Raw genomic sequence first — 17317 nt, 5'->3', positions numbered from 1 at the left:
ATATATATATATATATACTTTGCTGGTTTTTGTGTTTCTCTAGAGAACCCAATCCAACACACCAATATTTCAAATACCAGTAGGGTTACCCATGGTGGACAGGTTTCAGCAGAGCTTCCAGACTAAGTCATCCTGGAAAGAAGGATGGGACCATCAACTTCTGAAAAAGCTGGCCACTGAAAACCTTACGAATAGCAGTGAAACAGTCTGATACAGTGCCAGAAGATGAGCCCCTCAGATTGTAAGGCATTCAAAATACAACTGGGGAAGAGCTGCCTCATCAAAGTGGAGTTGACCTTAATGATGTGGAAGCAATAAAGATTTCTGGACCTTCATTTGCTGATGTGGCATGATTAAAAATGAGAAGAAACAGCTGCAAATATACATTAATAATCAAAACATAGGATGTACAAAGTATGAACATTGGAAGCTGTCAAAAATGAAATGGAATGCATAAAAATTGATATCCTAGGCATTACTGAGGTGAAATGGACTGGTATTGCCATTTTGAATCTGCCAATCATATGGTCTACTATGCCAGAAATAACAAATTGAAGAGGAATGGCATCACATTCATTCACAAAAAATGTTTCAAGATCTATCCTACAGTACAATGCTGTCAGTAATATGATAATATCCATATGCCTACAAAGAAGATCCTTGACTGCTAACCAGAAGGCTGATGGTTCAAACCCACCAGCCACTCCTCGGAAGGAAGATGGGGCAATCTACTTCTGCAGTGATACTGCCTCGGAAACCCAAGGAGGGGTTGCTATGAGTCGGGTCCGACTCAACAGCACATAACAAGGAAGATCAGTTAATCCTATTATTCAAATTTACACACCAACCACTAAAGCCAAAAGTGAAGAAATTGAAGATTTCTACCAACTTCTGAGGTCTGAAATTGACCACACATGCAGTCAAGATGTATTGATAATTATTGGTGATCAGAATACAAAAGTTGGAAATAAAGAAGCAGCATGGGTAGTTGGAAAATATGGCCCTGGTGGTAGACATGAGGCCAGACACTGCATGACAGAATTTTGCAAGACCAACAACTTGTTCATTGCAAACACCTTTTTCAACAACACAAACGGAGGCTGTACACGTGGACTTCACCAGATGGAAAACAGAGGAATCAGATTGAGTACATCTATAGAAAGAGGTGATGGAGAACCTTAATATCATCAATCAGAACAAGGACAAGAGCTGACTTGGAATACCAATTACTCATGTTGTTGCTGTTAGGTGCCATCAAGTCGTGTCCAACTCATAGCGAAACTATGCACAGCAGAATGAAACACCACCCGGTCCTGTGCCAGCTCCATGATACTTGCAATCACTCATATGCAAGTTCAAATTGAAGCTGAAGAAAATTGAAATAAGTCCACGAGAGCCAAAATATGACCTTGATTATTCCCACCTGAATTTAGAGACAATCTAAATTACAGATTTGATGAACTAAACACCAATGACTGAAAACCAAATGAGTTGTGGGATGACATTAAGAATATCAAACATGCAGCAAAAGGTCATTTAAAAGATAGGATAGGAAGAAAAGACCAAAATGATGTCAGAAGAGACTATGAAACTTGCTCTTGAATGGAGAATAGCTAAAGCAAATGGAGGGAGCTCTGGTAGCATAGTGGCTAAGGCACTTGACTGCTAACCAGAAGGCTGGCAGTTCAAATCCACCAGCCACTCCTCAGAAGGAAGATGGGGCAATCTACTTCCGTAGTGATACTGCCTCGGAAACCCAAGGAGGGGTCGCTATGAGTCGGGTCCGACTCGACGGCACATAACAACAACAACAAAGCAAATGGAAGAAATAATGAAATAAAATAGCTAACAGAAGACTTCAAAGGGAAGTTCCAGAAGACAAAGTAAAGTATTAAAATGAAATGTGCAAAGACCTGGAATTAGAAAACCAAAAGGGAAGAACACACTTGGCATTTCTCAACCTGAAATAACTGAAGGAAAAACGTAAGCCTCAAGTTGCAATACCAAAAGATACTGGGGCAAAATATTGAACAATGCAGGAAATATTAAAAGAAGATGGAAGGAATACACAGAGTAACTATACCAAAAAGAATTGATCGACATTCAATTATTTCAGGAGGTAGCATATGATCAAGAACTGATGGTCTTGAAGTAGGAAGTCCAAGGGGAACTGAAGGAACTTGCAAAAAAAAACAAAGCTCCAGGAATTGGCAGAATACCCCTAGGGATGTTTCAACAAACAAATGCAGCACTGGAGGTGCTTAATTGGTTATGCCAATTGTTATACCACAACCTGGCCAACTGACTGGTTGTTGTGTTGTTGTTATTTGCCACTGAGTCAGACCCAACTCATAGCGACCCCTCCTTGGGTTTCCGAGGCGGTATCACTATGGAAGTAGATTGCCTAACCTTCCTTCGGAGGAGTGGCTGGTGGGTTTGAACCACCAGCCTTCTGGTTAGCAGTCAAGTGCCTTAGGCACTGTGCTTCCAGAGCTCCCAAATGACTGGAAAAGATCCATATTTATACCCATTCCAAAGAAAGGTGATGCAACAGAATGCAGAAATTAGCAAAAAATATCATTAATATCACATGCAAGTAAAATTTTTCTGAAGAAAATTAAAAATCAGTTGCAGGAATACATTGACAGGGAACCGCCAGAAATTCAAGCCAGATTCAGAAGAGGATGTGGAATGAGGGATATCATTGCTGATGTCAGACTTCATCTCTCATACTTTGGTCATGTTTCAGAAGGGATGAATCCCAACGGAAGGATATCATGCTTGTTAAAGTAAAGAGTCAGTGAAAGAGGGGAAGACTATCAATGAGATGGACTGAGACAGTGGCTGTGACGATTGACTCAAGCATAGCAACAATTGTGGGAATAGCACAGGACTGGGCAGTGTTTTGTTCTGTTGTACATAGGATCATTATGAGTTGGAACCAACTTGACAGCACCTAACAACCACAACAATATAGTACATAATAAATATTCACTGTTCATGTGTAGTATTAATGTTCAAATGACAAATAATAAGGATATTAATACTATTTATCATAGTAAATTACTCACCTAACATATGTAAGATTAAATCTAATAGGCAGCTGGAAGTCTAGCTGAATAGTAGCACATTGATGGTATCTGCCAATAGCATCCTTGATTTTTATATCAATCTGTAAATTAAATAATGTTTGCTTAGAAACAGTTTTTATTTTTCTTTAAAATTTGACTGTTTGAAGCATGCAGTCTACTTACTTTAGGGCCATAAAATGCTCCATCTCCTGGATTCATCTTCCATGGTTTTCCAAATTCAATCAAACTATGCTGCAGTTGCTTTTTTGAAAAAAGAGAACATTTAGAATTTCTACTTCGTTGTACATTTTAAGTTTTTTTATGATAGACATATAAAGAAGTTCATGAAGCCTTCTTTGACCAAAACTAAATGATTATATTATACTCAGTTCTTGCTGAATTAAACTGGTCTTTTTTACTTCCCTGCCTGGGACTCCATGTATGCTTAGCTGCATTCAACAGAATCAACTCAGAATTTTCACAAGCTCCTGTCATTGGCTTTTGTAATTGCTAGAAGCCATAAGAACTAAAAGGTTATTTCTTTTTATGGCCAAGCCAGCACATGAAAGAAATGCACTCTAAGGAAAGGAATCTTGAACAGCTGTCTTTTATATAAAGTGGGCCCAATAAATATTTCTTTTTGACAAGGATTTTATAGAGAGTACTGTGTTTCTGGTTTTTTTTTGTTTTTGTTTTTGTTTTTTAATTTTATTATGATTTGGGTGAAAGTTTACAGAGCAAATTCACTTTCCATACAGCAGCTCACATATACTTTGTCTCATGACACTGACTACAATTTCCCACAATGCCACAGCTTCCCTTCTATTTCCTCCTCATAGTTACCTTTTCCCTGTGTCCTTCCCTCCCATGGACTCCTTGTGCATACACAGCCCTTCTATTCTCCCACTAATAAAGAGAATTGTTTTGAAGGAGTGTTGGAGCCAGCCTTATCTAAAGTTTCCAAGACAACTTGGAGAGTTTTTGTTTAAACAAGCTGTTACTGGGAAATTAGATCCTGGTACCAAATGGTTACTTCAAATTCCTAAAACATTTGGTTAAACTGTTTAAACATTAACCAGTGATGTTTTTAAGAGTCCACCTAAAGGATATGTAACTATGATTGAAAACCTCTGTAATTAGTTCCTGAAATCAGTAACTGTAAGCCTCTGTACTCAATTATTCAGCAGAAGCCCATTCCCCTTGAAGTGTCAAGGATTTCATTTTACTTGGATCTACAATCAATGCCCACAGAAGCAGCAGTCAAGGAATCAGACATATTACACTGGGCAAATCTGCTGCAAGGGACCTCTTTAAAGTGTTAAAGAGCAAATATATCATTTTAAAGACTAAGGTGTGCCTGACTCAAGCCATGGTATTTTTAATAGCCTCATATACATGTGAAAGCTGGACAACGAATATGGAATACTGAAGAAGAATTGGTGCATCTGAATTATGGTGTTGGTGAAGAACACTGAATACACCATAGACTGCCAGAAGAATGAACAAATCTGTCTTGGAAGAAGTACAGCTGGAATGTGCCTCAGAAGGGAGGATGGTGAGACTTCTTCTCACGTACTTTGGATATATTTATCAAAAGGAACCAGAGCCTGGAGAAGGACATCATGTTTGGTGGAGGGTCAGGGAAAAAGAGAAAGACTGTCAACCAGATGGAATGACACCGTGCCTGCAACAATAGGCTTAAACATAGTAACGATTATGAGTATGGCAGAGAACTAGGTAGTGTTTTGTTTTGTTATGTTCCAACTCTATGGAACTAACTTGACAACACTTAACTACAACAACAAAAACCCATCCTCCTCAAAAAAAGATTAAACAAATGTCTGTATTATAATTTGTTTCCTGAGTTGTATTTATCTTTGTTAGACATTCTTTAGTTGGAATCATCAGTTCTCACTTTGGTGGGCTGCTTTCTTGCTGCATTTGGATGTACTTTATTTATTTATTTATTTTGGTCTGAATAACTCCTTTTAATCTCATTCTATGGATTGAATGAATTTTTTTTTTTTTTGTTACAGCACATATATATGATACAAAAGTAAGCATTATTAATCTTAATACTATTAATCTTAATGCATTATATTTTAGTTCAACATATTTATTGAGGATCTTTTATATGCAGCAAATTTTATTAAGCAGGGACTATATAGCAATGAGGGAGCTCTAATATCATAGTGCCTAAGGTACTTGACTGCTAACCAGAAGGCTGGCGGTTCAAACCCACCAGCCACTCCTCCGAAGGAAGGTTAGGCAATCTACTTCCATAGTGATACCGCCTCGGAAACCCAAGGAGGGGTCACTGTGAGTCGGGTCCGACTCGACGGCATGTAACAACAACATATAGAAATGATTAAGATGGTATGTAAGAATGGCGTGGCACAAAGGAGGAGAATGAAGATCAACAGCCCAAGGCTGATTCCTATGAGGTTAGGCATACCTCCTCTCTCTAACACTTCACCAATCCTGACTCTAACTGCACCCCCATGTCACTCTCTGCTCCTCTGCTGGGTTCAAATTCATTGCAATGGCCACCCAGAACTCAAAGACCATACTCATAGTTATGGGGTTTATTAGGTAATAGATTATAATTCAGGTTCAGGAATGCTCAGGATATGGTTCTTCAGTTAGAACAGCTTCTTCTCCGACACAGGCAAGCCTCTCTCTGGTCCTTGGCCCCTTGGCTGAGGGCCCCAAGTGTCTCTTGGGCCAGCTCTTCTAGCTGTGCCAATAAGTATCCAGAGGCACCCCACTTTGCCAGTAAGCCTTGGTCTGAAGGTGCTCAGCTCTCTCCCTCTGTGGGTTGGCATACCCACAAGGCCAGACTTCTGTCAGTCTCTGTTGCCTCTGCTGACACTTCTCCAGTGCACTTCTCCTGGGTCAAGGAGCCTTCCAGTGCAGGGATGCTGGATCCAAAGGATGTGTTCCATTCTCTGTTGTTCTTTCTTGATAGTCATGAGGTTCTTCCTTTCTGCCTCATTTTCAGTCTACTGGGATGGTAAAACTGTCCAATCCACATATGCCTTATTTGTATGGTCACACTCCCACAAGGGTGTCTTTCACTTTATTTACATTATTAGCAAGCCATTCAATCCCCTTGGTGGGCCACAAGCACCTTATTTGCCTAGTCCCACCCATTTACCTGGTGGGAGTTATAAAGACTTTTGCTAGAAGGGCCATATTAAGTAATATACTGCACCTCATGGTACTTTGTCTCAAGAAATATAGATATGTTAATTGGAAAAATATATATCATTTGTTTAATTTTAACAGGAATTTCAGGTAAGCATTTAAGGAGGGGATGTTTCTGCCCTCCTTCCAATGTGGGCCCCTCTGCTCTACACATTTTCCAGCTTGTCCCACCTATAGGTAGAGCCTCCACACATGAAAAGGCATGAAGGCCTTGATCTTGCTCCCTCCTCTACTCTGTTTAACTGGGTAAGAAGACCAAGAGCACAGGCCTTGCCATCTCTCTTTTGTTTTCCTCCACCTCTTACATATAGCTGGGGGAGGGATCCCTAATGATTTATAGGGATATGGGAGCAGGAGAGCCCACTTTGGTCTTCAGATACATACATGTATTCAACTTAGCCTGTAGTAAAGACACTCAGCACTGAAGATTATTGTGTGTGTATATTGATATCAATGAAGGGATTCTTTGATTTCCCTGGTTATTCCCCAAGAATACAGCTACCTTGGTGCGGTGTAGTAAATTACTTAGTGTGGCTTTTCAACCCATAAGTCTTTGTAAACTCCAAGGTGGGATTGGCTATGAGCAACTGAGGAGCTCCCCTGATTGCTAAGTTGTCCACCTGGAGTATTTCTGTTCGGAGTGGCACAAAACAATGTTCTGGGAGGTTCCCACTCTCTCTCAGGTGCTTAGAGTTCTGATGCTGTGATTGGCTAGTTTGGCCACTCTGCCAAGCTCAAAAGGAGGCTTCCTAGAGGCAGAACTCTGACTGCTGGTTGAAGAAGACGTGCTGCTGAAAGAGACATGTGCTGCTAGGAAAGAGATACAAGAGACATGCATTGCTGAGTAAGACACCGAGGGACATGCACTGCTGGGGGACAGACTGTGAGAGACTTGGCTGAGAGACAGTGGGCTGGGAGAGAGACTGAGCATTTTTCCTGAACTTGAATTATAGCCTGGTGCTTCCTAATAAACTCCATAATCTGTGAATTCTGTGTGGCCACTGCAGCGAATTATCGAACCCAGGAGAGAGGTGGTGGTGCTTTGGGAGGAACAGTTGGTGAAAGGGCTGGAGGGAGGCAGCATGTCTGGCCTGGCAGGAATAGGCCTTGGGCTATTGATGGTGATTCTGTCTTCCTCTTGTGGGATTAGAGGAGGTCAGAACATGTGGCCTCCTTGTCCTTTTTGTACTTGGGAAGTATGTGAGTCACTAGCCAGAATACTGTCAAAACATCACCCCAACTCCTGTCATCACCCCAACATACTGATGCCATGAGAGGGGCTGACATTTGAGAGTAAAATATCTCAAAGGAGCTGATGGATTGACATCAGTTCAGTGGTAGAGTCCAGACCACACCTGCTGAAGAAGGAGCTCAGGTTCCCTCAAGACTTATCTGAGGAGGAACTCTATATGTTGTTAGGTGCCAATGAGTCAGTTCCAACTCATAGCAACCCCATGTACAACAGAATGAAACACTGCCCAGTCTTGCACCATCTTCACAATTGTTGCTATCATTGATCCCATCATTGTAGACACTGGATTAATCCATCTCCTTGAACGTCTTCCCCTTTTCTGCTGACCCTCTACTTTACCAAGCATGATATCCTTCTCCAGGGACTGGTCCCTTCTGATAACATGACCAAAGTATAAGAGATGAAGACTGGCCATTCTAGCTTCTAAGGAGCATTCCAGCTATACTTCTTTCAAGACACATTTGTTTATTCTTTTGGCAGTCCACGGTATTTTCAATATTCTTCACCAACACCACAATTCAAATGCATTGATTTTTCTTCAATCTTCCTTATTCATTGTCCAGCTTTCACATGCATATGAAGTTATTAAAAATACCATGGCTTGGGTCAGGCATACCTTAGTCTTCAAAACTCTATATATACTAAATAAAAATTGCAGTGGCAGAAATTTTAAGCTCCAATTTCCTTGGGATTTTAATTTCTACAAAAAGAGAATTTTCTTCTAGGACAAATTTCTTCATGAAACTTAATAGAAGTTCTATCTAGGGTATTTTTTACTGCTGACATTTCAATTATTTCTATCATCTGATTTTCACTGACTCTCTCTCTTTAGTGAGCTCTGCTGCACTTCAGAGCTGGACATAATCTGAGATGGGAAGTGGGTAATGGTGAAATAATGCCCAGGCAGCAGCATGGCTTTGGAGTTGACTTAATTAAAGTCTTTTTAAAACCATTTCAGAGACTTCTTAAAAAAAAAAAAAAAACCTCAAATGCTCATCTCACTGATTCCTGCCTGGATCAAGTAGTAAATACTGTAGGAACCCCTGTGAAAGGCAGAACAGAACAGGCCATCCCCCGAAAGAAGAGTCACAATTCTTGGGTGATGATGTACTTGGCTGTTAAAGTATTTAGCCACATCAGTTTAAAGAACTAAAAAAATCGTGGAACTTTTCAGCCATTTTTCCCATGTAAGTCCTATACCTGGTCCATCTCTTTCTTAGCTCTGCACAACCCATGCTGTCCCAAATGAATGAAGCAATGATGATGATGATGATGATGATGAGAGAACATTTACTGAGTACTTACATGTACCTAGCACTTTGCCAAATACATCACATTAAGAAGGCTGGCAGTTCAAACCTACCAGCCACTCCTCAGAAGGAAGATGGGGTGATCTACTTCCGTAGGGATACCGCCTTGGAAACACAAGGAGGGGTGGCTATAAGTCGGAAATGAATTGAGGGCAGTGAGGTTTTTTTTTTTTTTTTTGGTATGACCTTACAAAGTAGGTGATACTAATTATCATCATCACATCACTATCATCACTATTTCACAGATACACATCTGAGTTACAATAAGGTTTACATAATTCACTTACAGAGCTAAACTCTGAAATGAGGCAAAAATGGCTTCAGAGCTGAGCTTTGTGTCCTTTTCCTCTTCCTGTTCCCATGTGGCTATGCAGAAAATTAAGTCATCCTTCCTGCGTTAGCCTATCTTACTTGACTTTCTTTCCATGTGGTGGATGTGGAAGAAGAAGAATTTAGGTTGAGATGGTGTGGTAGGGCAAAGAAGACCCCACTTGGACCTCAAGCCTAAACTACTCTATCCAGCCTCTGCCTAGCCTCTGTACTTACTAATAACATAAAAATGCTTACACTATTAATAAAAAGTTATTTGACTCTTATTCCTATTTGTATGTACAGCTTTCATGAGGAGGACTAACAGGAACAGCAGGGCTCACACAGTGCTGGGGTGTCTGACCATATTACTATCCTCACTTCTAATAAAAACTCACACAGGAGACACTATATCCTTTCATGTTTAATAAGAAGAAAATATGAGGAGCTTATCAATCTTGGATTTTCAAAGCTGACATATGACATCTGAGTCTCAGACAGATAGCAAGGCGCTACAAGCCATTATTGTGGATGATATTTAAGCATCACAAGTGTATGTCTAGAATACGTAACCCCCAGACTCTATGAGTCATACTATGTCAACTCAACAGGCAATAGTTCAAAATAAAACTCATAAACCAAAAGTTATATCAAATCAGAGAAATTTTTTTATTTATGAAATTGTTTATTAGTGACCAGCATTGAAAGAATATAAATGAAAACCTGATAGAAACTTTAAAGTGTAAAACAGATGTAAAGAATTATCACTGTTTTGAAGAAAACTGGATAACTACGAGCTCTGGTAGCATAGCGCCTAAGGCACTTGACTGCTAACCAGAAGGCTGGCAGTTCAAACCCACCAGCCACTCCTCGGAAGGAAGGTTGGGCAATCCTACTTCTGTAGGGATACTGCCTCAAAAGCCCAAGGCGGGGGTCACTTTGAGTCAGGGCCGACTCAATGGCACATAACAACAACAACATAATCTGCATATTTGTCCCACAATTTCCAGTTTAAAATTTTTCTACTACTAAGTGTTTCATCCTCATGTAAAGTAAGTGCAGTCACTCAGGAGTTTTCCATAGTCACAAAAATAAAATGGTAAGCATTTTATTTGTTCTTACCTTTTCAGCTTGATTCCATATCTCAATTTCTCCGAGGAAGTTTTCAGGCCTTGTGGACAGATTTAATTGAAAGGTGAAGCCAAATGTTGAGTAAACAGAGAGCAAAAATTCCAAACACCCCTTTATTTCTTCTTCAATCTGAAATTAAACAAAATATTTTAAATAGGACATTGAATTAAATCCATTTATGGCACTTTAAAAAATAAATTCCTCCAATCAGACAAAAATAAAGTATATTTTTAATATGGGACAGTGGATGACATTTTGGTCATTGACACATGCTCAAATATTCATGAAATGCCTACCATGCACCAGGCATGAGGCTGGACAAAGAAGCAGGACAGTGTAACACAGTGTGAAAAGTGCCACACATGAGAAGGAAGGGGAGGAGCTGGCCAAAGGAAGTGACAGCCAAGCTGCTGCCAGAAACATAAAAATAGTTCTCTAGAGAAGGAGCCATGGAAACAGAGGGAGTACTAAGGGTGAAGGCACAGAGGACAGATGAGCCATGCTCGTCAGAGGAGCTACAAAGAGGTTGCCATGCAAAAGAGCTGCTTATGACAGAGAAGAGAAAGGAAGGAGATAGGTGACAACTCTAGAGGTCAGGTAGAAGGAAATGCCATGAAAGCCAAGTTCATATTTGTACTTTTTTAGTGTGGGAACAGCAGGGAGCCAATGAAGAATTTATCAGCAGGGAATTAACATGTCCCACTGTATGGGAAATGTATGGGCAAAGGGCAACACTACAAGAGAGGCTCATTAGGATTCTAATGGGAGATGATGCTCACTAGAACCAAAAAGAAGCTGGAATGCAGGGATTTGATGGGTATGTGAGGTATTTATTCTTTCATTGACTGACAGATGAACTAACTGTCCATGTGCTAGATGCTGGGAATTTAGGAATGAATGAAAATATCCAGGAAGTAATAATATATTTAGGAAAAATGAACAGTATGGCTTGTGATAAACTGAAAAGTGAAAAGCAAAGGTTCTTCATCTGGGCAGCAGAGAGGATGTTGGTACCATTTCCTCAGAATGAACCTGGAAGGGGAGAAAGTGGGGCAGGAGGCAGAAGTGGAGGTTCATTTTGGATATGCCAAATATGAGGATGCCTGTGAAGGCCAAGAAGATATGCCCAGTAAGCCTATAGGATCGAGGTCTGGAGCTCAAGTGGGAGAGGTGAGATTAGGTGCTGAGCTTGGAATGTAACTGAAGACAGACACTGCACAGTGAGATGAGCAGAGCTATGAGGCTGAGGCTAAGAGGGCATCCTTGAGAGGGGTGGAGAAAGAGCACTTTTAAATGCAGGACGGAGGCAGCAAATGTAGAACACTGAGAAGAGAGAGGATCTGAGCTCTGTTACTATGGATTAGCTTGAATTTTCTGAAATTTTAACAAATGGAATACTTTTTTTTTTTTTTTTTTTTCTGTCTTGCTAGGCCGCCCCCTTCCTGGTCTGCTGGCTAGAGCAAGCAGGTTTTCATTGACTATTTCTGTCTGCACCCATTGATATTTCTTGGTTCCTCGCATCTTGGCTCCAATTCTGTGATATATGAGGCAAAAAGCACAAGGATCTCATTATCATGTTGTTTCTTGAGTACTGATACCCATGGCTATTGTGCCACTTTCTCTACAGCTTTCAGAGTCTTATGTTTATTTTACATACAAATGTCCAAGGTTTGCGGTTATATTTAATAGGAGGAACAGAGAAAATATATCTACTTTACTTTCCCAAAACCAGAAGTCTGTTTTACCCATTGTCTAATTGAGTTGCCTATATTTTTATTATTGAATTTTGAAATTTCTTTAAATATTCTAGATATAAGTCCCTTATTAAATATATGCCTTGCAAATATTTTCACCCAGACTGTGGCTTATCTTTTCATTGTCTTCACAGTATCTTCTGAAGAGCAGGAGTTTAAACTCTTGAGGAAATCCACTTTATTTTTTCTTTCTTACTGATTGTACATTGGTATCATATCTAAGAAATCATCATCTATCCCAAGATCACAAAGTTATATTCTCCTACAAGTTTTATGAGATTTCAGTTAGGCTTATGGTTCATTTTTAGTTACTTTTTGTATATAGTACAAGGTATGAAGGTATGAAATGTTGGTTTTTTGTTTTTTGTTTTAGTATATGGATACCCAATTGCTCCAGCATCCTTTGTTGAAAAGACTGTCTCTTCCCCCACTTTACTGCCTTTGTATCTTAATGAAAAATCAGTTGTCTATATATATTGTTGTTGTTACGTGCCGTCGAGTTTCTCTATTCTTTTCCACTGATCTATTTATCAATCTGGATTCTAGTGTCACATCATCAGGATTACTGTAGCTTTATGATAATTATTTAATTCAAACATATGTATCCTTACAACTGATCTATTGCAAAGTTGTTTCGGCAATTCTAGTTTCTTTAGATTTCCATGTGAATTTTAGAATTCGTTTGACAATTTCTACAAAAAAAAAAAAAGACTGCTTGGATATTGATACATTGATTGAGATTGCATTGCGACTCAGAGCAACCTTGTAAATCAGCAGTTGAATCTGTACATTAATTTAGAGAGAACTTACAGTCTAACAATACTGACTCTTCCAACTCACGAACAAGGTATATCTCTCCATTTACTTAGGGCTTCTTTATGTCAGTAATGTTTTATAGTTTTCAGTGTTCAGGTCATATACATTTTTTATATTTATCCTTAAGTTTTTCATATTGTTTGATGCTACTATAGTTAATTTTTATTTTCAGTTTCCAATGGTTCACTGTCAGTATGTGAAAATCCAACTGACTTTTTTATATTGATATTCTATGCTACAAACTTTCTAAACACACTTACTAGTTCTAGTAGCATTGTTTTGTAGATTCCATCAATTGTCTACATAGATGATGATGTCATCTGCAAATAAGAGTTTTTAACTCTTTCTTTCAAAGGTCGATACTTTTTTTTCTTTTTCTTGCCTTTATTACATCAGCAGGAACTTCTGGTATAATCATTAATAGAAGTGGTAAGAGTGGACATCTTTACCTTGTTCCTAATCTTAGGAGTAAGCATGCAGACTTTTACTATTAAGTAAAATGTTAGATGTAGGTTTTCCATAGATGCCTTTTATCAGGTTGAAGAAGTTCCTTTCCATTACTAGTAACTGAAAGTTTTTATGAGAAATGGATGCTGGATTGTGCCAAATGGTTTTTCTTTATCTACTGAGATGATTGTATGATATTTTCTTTTTGAGTTTGTTAATACAGTGAATTACATTGATGTGATTTTCTAACATTAAACCAAGCTGTCATTACTGGTATAGAGCCCACTTGGCCAAGATTATTATGCTTTTTCTTTTCCTTTTCCTTTTTATTGTGATTTGGGTGAAGGTTTACAGAGCAAATCAGTTTTCCATTTAACAATTCATACACATTTTGTTTCATGTCATTGATTGCAATTCCCACAATGTAACACAACTCATCCCACTTCTTCCCTGTGCTTCCAGTTTCCATTTGTTCTTCTTTTCTATCTCTTCCTGCCTTCTGAACTCTGTCTGGGACAAATGCTGCCCTTTTGATCTCAAATGGTTGATTGTTCTAAGGAGTATGTACTTCCCTTGTGTTATTGTTTCACCTTACAGACCCACCTATTATTTGGCTGAAAGTTGAGCCATGGAGGTAAGTTCAGCTCCAGGCTTGCAGGGTGTGGTGTAGTAAATTACATGGTATAGCTTTTCTAGCCATAGTCTTAGTGACTCCCACTTTGCCTTGAACAACTGAGTAGCTGATTGTTAAAGTTATCCACCTGGTGTATTTCTGTTGGAGCAGCATGAAGCAATCTTCTGGGAAGTTCACTCTCTCTCAGGTGTATAGAATTCTGATGTTGGGATTGGTTAGTTTTGCCACTCTGCCATGCTTAAAATTAGCCTTCCTGGAGGCAGAAGGGAGAATCTCTCTCTGACTGCCAGCTGAGAGAGCGATGTGCTGCTGAGAGATGTGAGGGAGATGTGCTGCAGAGAGAGAGATATGAGAGACACACACTGCTGAGAGAGAGGTCTGGCTGCTGACAGAGACTGCCAGCTGCTGAGAGAGATGGCCAGCTGAGAAAGACTGAGCATGTTCCTGAATCTGAATTGTAGTCTGCTGCTTCCCTAATAAACCCCATAATCTGTGAGTTCTGTGTGGTCACTGCGGCAAATTATTGAACCCAGCAGAAAGGTGGTGGGTGTTGTGGGAGGTTAGTAAGAGGGTTGGAGGGTGGTGGCATGTCTGGCCTCATAAGAACAGGCCTTGGGCTGCTGATGGTGATTCTGTCTTCCTCTTTTGTAGTTAGTCACCTCTTTATTACCGGGTGACTAAGGGCCATAGTCTCAGGGGTTCCACCAATCTCTATCCAACCGGTGATCCTGGTCTTTTTATTTCATGATTTTAAGTTTGTTCCACATTTTTCCACTACACTACCCAGGACCTTCTAATGTGATCCCTTTCAGAGTGGTTGGTAGTGGTTTCCAGGCACCCTCTAGTTCTTCTGATGTCAGGGTCATGGAGGCTGAGGTTCATGTGGGCCATTAGTCCTTTGGACTGTTTGCTTGTGTCTTTGATTTTCTTCTCTCTTTTTTGTTCCAGATGGTGAGAGACCAATACTTGCACTTTAGATGGCTGGTAATAAGCTTTTAAGACCTTAGTCACTACTCATCACAGTAGCACGTAGAACATTGTCTTTGTCAACTGTGTTATGCCAACTGACCTTGATGTCCCCCAAGACTACGGTCCTGAGCTCTCAGTCCCAGTGGCTCATTCCTTCAAGGTGTTTGGTTACGGCTTAAGAAGTTTTCATAACTTTGCCCCCTGTATACTCTACTATATTCATAGATATATTTTCAGCATATATAAATACATATGTAGAAATATCCTCTGTCAAACCTATATATATTCAGGAGTCTAGAACCATTCACCTTCCCACACCTGTTCAGCTTGCATGTCTGTCTATGTATCTCCTTATAGATTACCGGTATTATTGTTATTGTGTATGTAATAGTATTTACCTTTCTTTTATGCTTTATTAAATACATTATTGGATGTGATTTTCAAAAATTTAAGAGGGATAATGACCTATAGTTTTCTTGTAATGTCTTTATCGTATTTGGACAATGCTAGCCTCAGAACTGTGTTGGTAAAGAGATCCTCTTCAGTTTACTTGAAGAGTTGTCTAGAATTAGTATTTATACCTTAAAAGTTTAGTAAAATTCATCATTGAAGTGAATGTGGGCCTGGAATTTTCTTTGTTTTTAACTACCAATTCATTTCTTTTGACACGGCTACTCAGATTTTTTATTTCTTTTTAAGTGAAGTTTGATTCTCTATCTTTCAAGAAATTTGTCCATTTCATTTAACTTGTCAAACTTATTGGCATAAAGTTGTTCATAATGTTACTTTACTATTTTTTTAATATCTGTAGAACCTATAGTGATGTCACTTATTATTCCTGATATTTTTGTCTTCTTTTTTTCCCCCGATCTGTCTGACTAGAATTTTTATAATTTTATGAGTCTTCTCAGAGAACCAACTTTTGGTTTTCATTGATATCCTCCATTATTTTATTTACTTATTTATTTTCCTATTTCATTGGTTTCTGCTCTGGTCTTTATTATTTTGTTTCTTTTGCTTATTTTGATGTGATTTTCTCTCCTTATTCTGGTTTCTTAAGTACAAGCTGAGGTATCTGATTTTAAACCTTTCTTCTTTTCTAGTGCAGACATTTAGGACTATAATTGTCCCTCTAAATGCAATTTTAGTGACATACCACAAATTTTGATGTGTTGTATTTTCATTTTCTTTCAGTTTATAATATTTTCTAATTTCTCTTTTGATATCTTTTTGGACCCAGGGGTTATTTAGAAGTGTGTTATTTACTTTGCAAATATTTTAGGAGTTTCTGAAATAGTTTTGGTTTCTACATTAACTCCACATCTATTATATGAATTGAATCCCTTAAAATTTACTGAGACTTCTTTTATGGCCAGAATATGGTTTAATTTGGTAAATGTTCTCTGCATACTTTCAGAGAATGTATATTCTGCTACTATTGGTTGGAGTGTTCTGTATGTGTCAATTAAGTCAAATTATTTGACAGTGCTTGATAGTGGCCCTTTGCGTGACAATTTTAATTTGAGTTAGCATGAAATCTGAAAAAGTAAAAGTTCCAGCCAATATTGAAAAATGAAAGCCTCTAAAATCCTACCAAAGTCCTTTAAAAAATACACTTAGTGAACTTTAAATTAATAAAATAAGTAGAGGAAGCTGAAGGGGAAAATAATAAACTTTATGTCAAGAGATTACTGACCTATTGATACAAATTAGAGAATAAAAGAAAGAGCTGAATGAGACCTTGGGGACTAGTTCAAACATCTCATTTTATACCAGGTTTGAAAAACTAACATGTCCAAGGCAATGCACTGAATTTCTGAGGACCATGCTTCACTCAGTATTATAGTTTACCTGCTCCACTGTGCAGAAGATGTGAGCGTCATCCTGCTGGAAGCGCCTGACTCGAGTCAAGCCACTTAAAGTCCCAGACAGTTCATTTCTATGAAGAACTCCAAAATCAGCTAATCTAATAGGCATTTCCCTCCAAGATCGTGGACGATGGGCAAACATAAGGCTAGAAAAGACACATAACATATAGCTTTTACATAATTTGTTGTTGTTATTGTTATGTGCCGTCGAGTTGCACCCAACTCATAGCGACCCCTCCTTCGGTTTCTAAGGCAGTATCACTGCAGAAGTAGATTGCCCCATCTTCTGAGGAGTGGCTGGTGGGTTTGAACTGCCAGCCTTCTCGTTAGCAGTCAAGAGCCTTAGGCACTATGCTACCAGAGCTCCCTAATGTAACACAGACAAGGTTAAATAATCATCCAAATATTAAGAAATTGGGCCTCAGGATTTGTAAATTCCTTATCCTGGTTCTTAGACCACTGTTGTTGTTGTTGTTATTTGCCGTCGAGTCGGCCCCGACTCATAGCGACCCCTCCTTGGGTTTCCGAGGCAGTATCACTACGTAAGTA

At 39.1% G+C, this 17317-nt stretch overlaps 1 protein-coding gene across 1 annotated transcript in view; it reads right to left on the bottom strand.

The window, feature by feature from the left end:
* TARS3 (threonyl-tRNA synthetase 3) overlaps nucleotides 1-17317 on the bottom strand; it is a 123289-nt gene that overhangs the window by 44523 nt on the left and 61449 nt on the right. The window contains exons 12-15 of the mRNA XM_007959926.1: nucleotides 16752-16914; nucleotides 10272-10409; nucleotides 3255-3332; nucleotides 3072-3172 (exon numbers count right to left, since the gene is read on the bottom strand). Of these exons, the coding sequence (XP_007958117.1) occupies nucleotides 3072-3172; nucleotides 3255-3332; nucleotides 10272-10409; nucleotides 16752-16914 (480 nt within the window). The remainder of the gene's footprint in view (nucleotides 1-3071; nucleotides 3173-3254; nucleotides 3333-10271; nucleotides 10410-16751; nucleotides 16915-17317) is intronic.

The sequence above is a fragment of the Orycteropus afer genome, unplaced genomic scaffold, assembly GCF_000298275.1.
Source record: "Orycteropus afer afer isolate SDZICR_OR568_19922 unplaced genomic scaffold, OryAfe1.0 scaffold00019, whole genome shotgun sequence".
NCBI classification, from domain to species: Eukaryota; Metazoa; Chordata; class Mammalia; order Tubulidentata; family Orycteropodidae; genus Orycteropus; species Orycteropus afer.
Note: the sequence above shows the minus strand (reverse complement) of the source record. Positions and strands in the feature narration are given on the sequence as shown.